General features: G+C 49.3%; 1 protein-coding gene across 2 annotated transcripts in view; it reads right to left on the reverse strand.

Annotated features, from left to right (window-relative positions):
* ZSWIM6 (zinc finger SWIM-type containing 6) overlaps positions 1-2,218 on the reverse strand; it is a 112,194-nt gene extending 109,976 nt beyond the window's left edge. For both annotated transcript variants that reach the window (XM_069880213.1, XM_069880212.1), the window contains exon 1: positions 1,705-2,218. In XM_069880213.1, coding sequence (XP_069736314.1) covers positions 1,705-2,203 — 499 coding nt within the window. In that variant the 5' untranslated portion in view covers positions 2,204-2,218. The remainder of the gene's footprint in view (positions 1-1,704) is intronic.
* Positions 2,219-9,460: the final 7,242 nt, after the last annotated feature.

A 9,460-nucleotide genomic window follows, 5' to 3' on the forward strand; every position in this document is an offset into this window, starting at 1 on the left:
TCATGCCCCCCTCCCTTGAGGCCACACAAAAAGTTACTTTTTTCTTTCAAAACTACTCACTGAGGCCTATTCCACTGCTGAAAGCAAGTGAAGCAAAGCCCACGCTGGGTGTCTGTCTCCTAGAGAAGATTGCATCTTTTATTTATTGCCCCTTGGCTTTATTTTCACAGTGAATTCCTGGCTTAAATGTAATCAGCCAAGAAACCCTCCCTATGTGCACTCCTGTCATTCCTCATTGCTTGCAAACAGAATCAAGTGCAAGTAAAAGAGGGAAAAAAATAATCTCAGCACTGCCAATGAAGCTAAAAAAAAAAAAGCCCTACTTCTGGTTTTGCCAGTCTTGAGGAATCACAGATGCGCCTCAGACCTCTGGAAAGAGAAAGCCAGAAGATGGAACTTACAAGAAAGTTAATTAGATCAAAAGAAAAACACTAAAAAAAGAAGCCTGAACTCCCCCTGGGCAGAAGGGAAGGAGCAGGGATACGGCTTCCCTTCGAGGGAAAAGAAGTGATGGCACCTTTGCAAGCTGCCCTCTAAATAAATCCCCCAAAGGAAGGATCGAGGGTTTTCTTCGGGGGGGAACCCGGCGTCCCCCCAACCCCGAACCTCCGCAGCTAACAAAAGGCGAGCAGCAGCCTCTTTTGTCTGGCTTCCTCTTTCCGGGGGAAGAGGTAACGAAGAGGCAGAAAACAGGGGGTGGGAGAAAAGAAAAAAAAAAAAAGGACACAAATAAACATGAAAACGAGAACAAAGTGGTCGGGTCGCACAAAGAAGAGCATCACCGACCGCGGGGGGAGCTGTGTACCGGGGGGGCTCCTCTCCCTTCTCCCCCAACCCCGGAATGGGAAGAGAGCAGCCCCCCGGCACACAGCTCCCCCAAAAAACGGGGGGTACCCACCTCTACAGCCCTTTAAACGCACGCAGGGAGGAGTTACCCGGGGCCGCCCGCAGAGGGTGAAGAGCGGCGGCAGGCGGCGGGGGAGGAAAAAGGGGAGGAGGGGGGTGTGTATTGTTCCGAGAGGAGGAAGAGCAGCGCTTCCCCCTCCGTCCTTGTCACCGAGCGGCTCACCCCGAAGCAGCCCCCCCTGCGCCCCCCAGGCGGGGCGGATCGCGCATCCCCCTCCGGCTCGCCGCTGCCCTACAAACGCCTTTGTTCGCCGATCCCCGCGCGCACGCCCGCCGCCGGGGTCTCGCAGCGCTTTTATGTCTTTATTTTGGAAGGCGGCGCATCCCGCCGTGTGTGTGTGTCGCGTTCTCCAACCCCCCCCGCCCCCCGCCACCCCCCGGCCGCCCTTCTGCTGATTCATTTCCACCGGCGGTCCCCCCGGGATGGGGGGGGGAGCGGCATCTCCTCGCTATTGTGGCTCGGGGTAAGGCGATGACCCGGATTGCCGGGGGTGGGCGCGGGGAGGGGGCAGAGCCGAGCGGGATTACACGGGCAGGATTACCGGGAGCGGGGGAGGTCGGAGTTAAAGGGACAGGCGGGGGGGGGGGGGGCGGGGGGGGGAAGGGGGGCGCGTCCCTGTCGCGGTGCCAGGGAGTCACCCCGCGCCCCGGCGGCGAGGGGGAGGACACGGCGGCGAGGGGAGCTGCCCGCCCCGCGCCGGGTCCGTGCGGGGGGCAGCACGGCGGGGCACCCCCGGCAGGCTCCGGCGGCGCATCGCCCTGCCCGGAGCGGAGCGGCGGCCCCGGCCGGTGACTCACCGACTTGCAGGACGTTATCGACGCAGCCGCCGTCGAGCAGAGCGATGCCCCTGCGGAAGGGCAGGCGGGTCTCGTCGGCGGCGGCGTCCCCGGCCCCGCCGGCCGCGGCCCCCCCGGAGGCGGCGGCGGGGTCGTCGGCGCCGGTGTTGAAGGAGGAGTACATGCAGATCTCCCTCTCGCTGCGGGGGAAGGACCAGTATACGATCCTGCGCTGCACCGGCTCCGGGATCCGCTCGAACCGCTCCTCCACCCGCTGGAAGGGCCATTTCTCCGCCACCTTGCGAGCCGCGATGTCCAGCAGGGACTCGGGGCTCTGGGTCTTGCCGAGCGGCAGCAGCCCCAGGGCGGCGGCGGCGGCTGCGGAGGAGGGTCCGGCGCAGAGCGCCCCGCCGCCGGGCCCGGCGCCGCCCGCCCGCTGGCCCGGCCTGCACCCCGAGCCGTAGCCGGCTCTGCAGCAGAGGCGCTTGGCCGGGGGAGGGAGCTGGCCGCGCTCCGCCATGATCGCGCCGCTTCTAAGCAGACAGCGGAAGTGGCTGTACCCTATAAGCGGCCGCAGGAAGGCGATGAACGGCGGCGAGCGCCCCCCGGGCCACGCCCCCCGTGACCTTATGTGGGCAAAACGGGGCGTGGCCGGACGCGCGGCCGCCGGCGCGGGGCGGGGCCTGATGGAAATCGCCGTCACGAACGTAAATAGAACGGCCCGAGGAAGGCTCGCTCCGCGCGGGGCGGGGCGCGGGATGGGGGGGGGGGGGCGGGGCGGGGCGCGCGCCTGCCCGCCCCGCTCCCCGATGATGTCAGGAGCGCGAGCCCCGCCGCGCGTGGTGGGAAAAGGGGGCGTGGCCGGCGGCGCCCCCGTCTCCGACACCGCGTAGGGAACGGAACGCGGGGGCGGGGCCGCCGCAACCCGGTCACCTCTGCCGGGACACCCGGCCGGGCGGGGCGCCTCCCGCCGGAAATTACGGTAGCGGCGGGGGCGGAAAGGCGGGGGCGCCGCGCGGGGGAAAACGCCCGGAATCCTGCCCCGAAGGGCGAGCTTCGCGCCTTCCCCCCTTCCTCCCGCGGGGCAGGAGCCCGGGTGGGAGACCCCCGCGCGGGCCCGCGGCCAGGCGGCTCGCCCGGCGCACCCCGGTGCTGCCCCGCTATTCGAGGCACTACGGTAGGCGGAGGGGAGGGCTCGCGTCCCGGTGCCCGGGTAGGACTCGTATCCTGATGCTCCTGGGGGGACTCGCGTCCCGGTGCACGGGGCTTACGTCCCGGTGTCCGGGGGCGGCGCTCGCATCCCGGTGCTCGGGGGGGTGCGACTGGCATTCCGGTGCCCTGGGGAGGAACTCGCATCCCGATGCCCGGGGGGGGAATGGCATCCCGGTGCCTGGGGGAGGGCGGGGGGCTCGCATCCCGATGCCCCTTGGAGGACTAGCATCCCGGTGCCCGGCGGGGTCTCGAGTCCGGGGGCTCCCTGGGAGGGAGCTCGCATGCCGGTGCCGGCGGTGCGGCGGGCGAGCCCGTTCGCAGGCGATGAGGTGCCGCGGGGCGCCCGTCACGGCTCGTTTTTAGCGGAAGGATTCCTTTTATTTTTTCGGTGAACCTTAAAAAACAACGGAGCGTGGTGTTGGGGATCGCAGGGACCCTCGGAGCGCCCGGGCCGCGCAGCGGGGGGGTCACGGGTGTGCGGGTGCTGGTGTAAAACACCCCGACATCACCCGGCAGCGAGGCCCGGGGCTCCGGGTAGCGGAGGAGCCGCTCTCCCCCGCTCCATCCTTTTAGAACAGTCAGCGTTTCATTGGTTAAACACCTTGGAACTTTAGCTTGGAAGTGGCGTGTTTTGTCCGCTGTCAGCTGAAATCCAGCCGTATTCCTCAGGCTGGGATTTAGCCGGGAGCAGCCGCGGTGGAGCGCCGGAGCCTGGCTTCCCCTGCCAGGCGGTTTTCCATGATGCAATGGAAGTCTTCCTCTGGGAGGTGGCTCCACCAGGGAATGCAGCGAAGGAATGTCGAGCGTGCCAGGAGTAAGACGCGAGAGATGTGGAATGACCTGAAACTTAACATCCACTTTTTCTCTTTCCACCCAAACCTCAGGCCAGAGCAATGGCTTCTTTTCTGGGCAGGGAGTTGAAGAGCTTTGCAGAAACTGCATTTTCCATTAAAACTGGACGGGAGGTTGAATGGGCCGTATCAGACTTGCTGACTTTGGTTTTCAAAGGAATATGAGCAGAAACCTGTGGTTGGTTTAGAATACACAAGTACTGGTGTTTTAAATGCTAGTAAGCTCTTAGCAGCGCTGTTTTGAACTTCCACAGAGAATTTTTTTCATGTCTAGGTACAGAACTCTTTTTTTTTTTGCTTTTTCTGGCTGCTTACACAATGAACATGAATGATGTTTTTTAAACAAGGAGTTTAAACCATAGGTTACAGACAGAGCTAAAACTATGTTCCACACAGTTTATTTTTTGTATTTGCTAGAAGTTGTTTATTCTTTGGGATCATGACAGGTATCTTCTGGGTGAGAAACTAGTATAAACCAATTCTTGTGCTTCTAAGTATAGATCACACAGGACAGTTACCCTTGACATGCCAGTTTCATAAGCCTACAGATACCTTGCTGGGATATTAGTTGGCTTTTCCCTCATTTTAGGCATATATTTTACAATTGATTCAATGGATGTATAACCTTAACTCCAAATAAATTTTAGCGTGTTAGGGAGCGTGAATGCTAGCTGGCCAAAGATGAGGATGTAGTACTTCCTTTTACTGTTAATATGGCATTGGTGTCAGTGTCTCTGAGAGCAGGGAAGGATCATATGTAAAAAGTAAAGAAAGAGCTTCGTGAATGCATGTGTATGAAAGCAGAGGAAAATTATATTTAATTTTCACTTCATCATTTACTTTTTGTTAATAATTGTTCACTTCTCAAAGCAATTTTCTTTCTCTGTTTTTCTTCTGCTATTTCTGTTTGAAACAAGTGTCTAGCAAGTCAGTAAAAATGCTCTTCTAAATTGAGGAATGGCTGTTCTTTACCAGGTCTTAGCCATCTGCTGCCATAAAAATAACACACTAATGCCACCAGAAGAATTCTTCCCATCATAGTAAAGAAGATTTACAATAAAAATTTAGAAATAAGAAGCATGAGAGTAATGCCAGTGAATAACAAAACACCCATAATAAGCTGAAGTAGCCCATGTGTTAGGTATCTCAACTTAATTGTTCTTTTGCCTCTTCAGATCTGGGCAGGAATTATTGAATTCGCCAGAGAAAAGCAGATAGGAGAGCCCATAGATTGGCCTCTTTCATTCGTCTACAACTTAACAGGAATAGCTATTTCCCATTAAGTCCATGAATATTAATAGCTGCACAGGATGCTGGTGAAACTTTTTTATTACTGGGCTAGGGAGCCCACAAAGAGGTAATGCCATCCTTGCTCTTGACGTTCTGCCATAAACAGATATGCTTCTCCTTGGGCTCCCTCTGCACTGGTGTAGCACCATAGCGGCTTGCAAATTATCATCTGAGGCTGATATTCCTTTGGCCTGCCAGTTTCGCCCCTTGAGTTCCTTTAATTTTCTGAAAGCAAGTGGGAAGATGCATCAACTGCAAGGAGAAATTAAAATGTGTTAAAGCCATATCTGAACTGTATTTTAATTTCTGATTCATTTTTCTTTCAGTGGATGCTTTTCTTCTGGAAAGACCTTGCTGAGCTGAGTTTTCGTTTCCTCTTTATCTGCTACACGGTTTTGACACTCCTGTATTTGAGAGTTGTCCAGAGAGGAAGGATTGGCTACAAAACAGCAACTTTAACTTGGTTATCTTATGGCATGTATTCAAAGGCTATCCTGTGAGCTGCTTGGAAAAAACCCTGGGCCACCACGCAGTGAAATTCCTTTTTAATAATATTTTAAACCGGTAGGCCATTTGCAATCATTTTTGCTCATTGCAGTAAAACATACAGGGAGTGAACATTCTACCACTTATGCTGCTTTAAAAGAAGGGTAGCATCCAGCTGCACAGTTGTCTTTGTATGAAGCAAACAATAGTCTAAATGTAGAAAAATGGATGGCTGATAACTTAACACTGGCTGACACAAATCACCGTGGTGGTTAAAACTTGTCTGGAAAGATGAGACTCAGCATTCCTGCATGGAAGCTGAACAGGAATCTGGTTTCATGTGCTGCACAAGATATTTCTAAATGCTAAGAGGGTAGGGGGTCAGAGATGAAGAAGAGGAAACTCAGGAAGGGAGGCTAGAGTGTTCTCAGAGCTAGAGCTTTAAGAAAAAAGTACTAGAGGTGGCAGCACTAAAATAATCAAATACAGGAAAGACTGATGGGCCTACTGAAACTGCTGAATTTACAATGCTATCCTGTTTCTTTAAGCCTTTTTGGAAAACTAGGCACTTCAGCTTTTATAAGAAAGCTATTGGTTTTACGGATACAAAATGTATTCTATTATTTATTGTTTAAAAGCTTGAAAGATGATTCTGTAGGTATAGCTGGTGAATATCACTGTACTTTGCAGTTCGTGGAAATGCAAATACAGGAAAAATGGACAGTAGTGATGAGCGTTGATGAAGTTACCATCTTAAGACTGGTCAGTAAAGAAAATAATGTGGCTGGTCAATATCTTCAGTTTTACAATGTTTTACAAAATTTAAGGAGTTAAAAAAGAACGTTTGCCTTTTAGTAGCCTTTTAAATCCAATACTCTAGGATAAATATTGCCAGCTTTTTAAGAGTGTCTCTATTAAAGTGAAAACAATCAAGCAGCACTGAATGAGCCCTTTCAAAGTGCAGGAATCTATTCTAATTAAATTCTATGATGAATCCAAAACTGGAGTCGGAGGCTAGAATCTAAAAACATTTAGGAAAATGTACTTAAAATATGAAGCATGCTTTATCAGTATTCTAAAATAATGAAAAGAGAAAAACAACTTAATTTGAGTTAAATCCTCTTGACGTTCATTTCTGTGTCCTCTGCCATTTTGTGGCTTGATACTTGATGTATGAAGTCATTCTGAGATGGACTGAAGGGGAGGTCATTGTGTGTGCCAGAGTCTTTGAGCTGTGTGAATTAATGCTGTTCTGTATTTCCTCAAGGAATGCACACATTCAGTTTACATTTTTTGAGAATAGACCCTAGGAATGAATTATTTCTTCCTTATAAGGAGCTTTGTGTTGGAATATCTGTTGGGATGGTTTAGCTCACTGCTGAGTTACAAGGGATAAATGCACCATGTTACAAGTAGACTGATAATGTGCAAATGACTTCTTACTGTTAAACATGTTGAACTGATTTAGAGGATTCAGAAATTTCAAAGTCTTGGAAAAGACAATAAGAATGTCTCACTTTGGAGTGTTAACTTGTTTACTTACCGTTTACAGGAAGTTAAAAGCAGAAAATTCCATCTCTGAGAGAAATCTAGATTTAAAATCCCTCTGGGTTTTTTGTGACGTTCTATAGATCTAAGCAGCAGAATTCATGAACATGAAAATTAAAAACCGTGATATTCCTCTCACAACCTTTTGTAAACTTTATTTTTGAAGAATTATATTTTTCTGAGATCAAAATAAAAGCAAATTTTATGAAAACTTAAAGTTTTAAAATCACTTTTGTATCGGTGTTTTCTCTCTTTACAGCAAGTACATACGTTTAATTGGGGTAAGGTGATTTAAAAAAAAAAACAAAAGATTCCTCAAAGCTTTATCCTCTTCTGGTCAGAGGTCATCCACTAAAAATGTGATAGGCCAGTTCAGAAGTTAATCAGGTGCAAAATGTCACTGGTCATTCTACCAGCACGTATAGGAACACCTCAACACATATAATGTACACAAAGTGAAGCGGGCTGATAGTCTAAAAGGAAACATTATTGGACTGTCTTCTTGTGGATAAGCATCTTATACTAGCAAACTTCTAGCCCTAATCTTCTTGGGCTTCCTCCCTTTAAACTGCACTTTACTTTAGATTTCCTTGCATTAAACCAAATAACTGCTCTGCTGTGGCAGGCAGCATAATAATTGCTGGGTAGAAACTATTCATGAATCAGGGCTTGCATACCTCAATTTGCTAACATCAGGGACAAAAGGCATTGCTGACCCAGATTTTCACCTGTGGCAAAGAAAGAGAAAATACATACTAAAATTCTCAGAAGTGCATTTTCCAGGATGCTGCATGCTGGGAAAATAACTTTAAATGAAAAAAAATAAAATAAAAGTTTTCCCGAACTCTCTTTCTCCGTGTAAAGAAGCCTGCGTCTAGATTCATTTATGATGCCAGGAGATCTGTACTTGCAAGGGAACAGATTAAATATGCCAAAAAATGAAGCTTCTGCCTGCGTGCTATAGAGATGTGCTGTGCATCAGTAGGGCTCTCACTGTGCTGATGCCTCATTGTCTCCACCAGCCAAGACAGCATTGCAAGGAAGCGGAAAAGTGTACCTGACTGTGAGGTAACTGCTTCAGGTATTTGCCAGTCTTCCGTGAACTTCTCTGCATTTATGAATTATAACTGAGGACCTGCAGAATGTGTGGATGTGGAGAAAAGGCAGAGACATCTAAGCAACGCTTAGATGGCTGCTGTTTAAACAACTAATGTTCTTTCAAAAGGCTTGGTTATAGTGTCTGCTTCTGCTGGTGTGGTGACCAGTGATTGCATTTAGCAAGCTGGGAAAACTGAGCTGAACTTGGGATTTTTCTTTCTTAACAGTCTATTTGAAATTTAATTCCTACTGGTACTTACATTTTTAGTTTGCAAGTGTTTGAACAATATTGCAAACCAGCTTCCAGCTTTGCTGGGACTGAAACAGTCAGGATTTACAGACAACTCTTTGCATGGGCTGTATCAGAGTCAAACTTACAAAGTAGTGTTCTAAATACCAAGGCTTCCATATAACTCAGACACCCCATGAAATCAGAGACTGAGGTTTTTCTATTTGGCAGAAAAAATTATGCTATGCCATCTGGTTAAGCTTCATGTGGTTAAAGAGTACTACACATTGAGGAATAATTAATCCAATGCCAGGTATAACATTTCAGGCAGTAACTTCTGCTTTCTTTTTTCCACCATGCAGCTTTTATCTTCTGATTGAATCTGTATAACAGTATTTGGTGTCAGCTCCATCCTTAAGCAAAATGCCATTTACATACTTTTGTGGATTAGGTTGAACTAAGTAAAACTTGGTCATTCATCCCAGGGCTTTAGAAAGTATTTAAAGTTATGTACCCCAAGGTCTGCTTGGACCTATGGGTACTTATGTAACTGATTTATCCCTGCAAGGTGGAGTTACTTGAGCTGTGGAATACTGTATCCATTTGGAGCAGTCAACTTTCCAAGTTAAACACAGCTTACTAACTCATGTCTTGGGTGATGTTGATACACTTTCACCTTTACTTTATACTCTTAAGTGTAAGTATTTTCATTGTCTTTTTGCCTGTTTCTATCCCTTCTTTCTCTTTGCCACTTTCCTTTGACCATACTTTGATGCTGCCTGTTCACTGTACGGTGTACTACTCTGTCACAGTTAATGCCCCATAGGCTTGCTGTCCATTTGCCTTCCTTTTTCCTATTCTTCCTGTTCTGCAGTCTTGGAAATTGTACCAGAGCGAATATCTTAAGCTAAGACTTGTAATCAAATTCAGAAGATAGAGAAAAGCTACAGTTAGAGCTCTGCAGTAAAATTTCACCAGAGAAACCAGTACTTCCTTCTACTTCAGTAGCTTTAAAGATTTCACTGGAATCCCTTTCTTGGAGCGGGGTTTTGTTTTTTTTCCT

The sequence above is a fragment of the Phaenicophaeus curvirostris genome, chromosome Z (genome assembly GCF_032191515.1).
Source record: "Phaenicophaeus curvirostris isolate KB17595 chromosome Z, BPBGC_Pcur_1.0, whole genome shotgun sequence".
Lineage (NCBI taxonomy): Eukaryota > Metazoa > Chordata > Aves > Cuculiformes > Cuculidae > Phaenicophaeus > Phaenicophaeus curvirostris.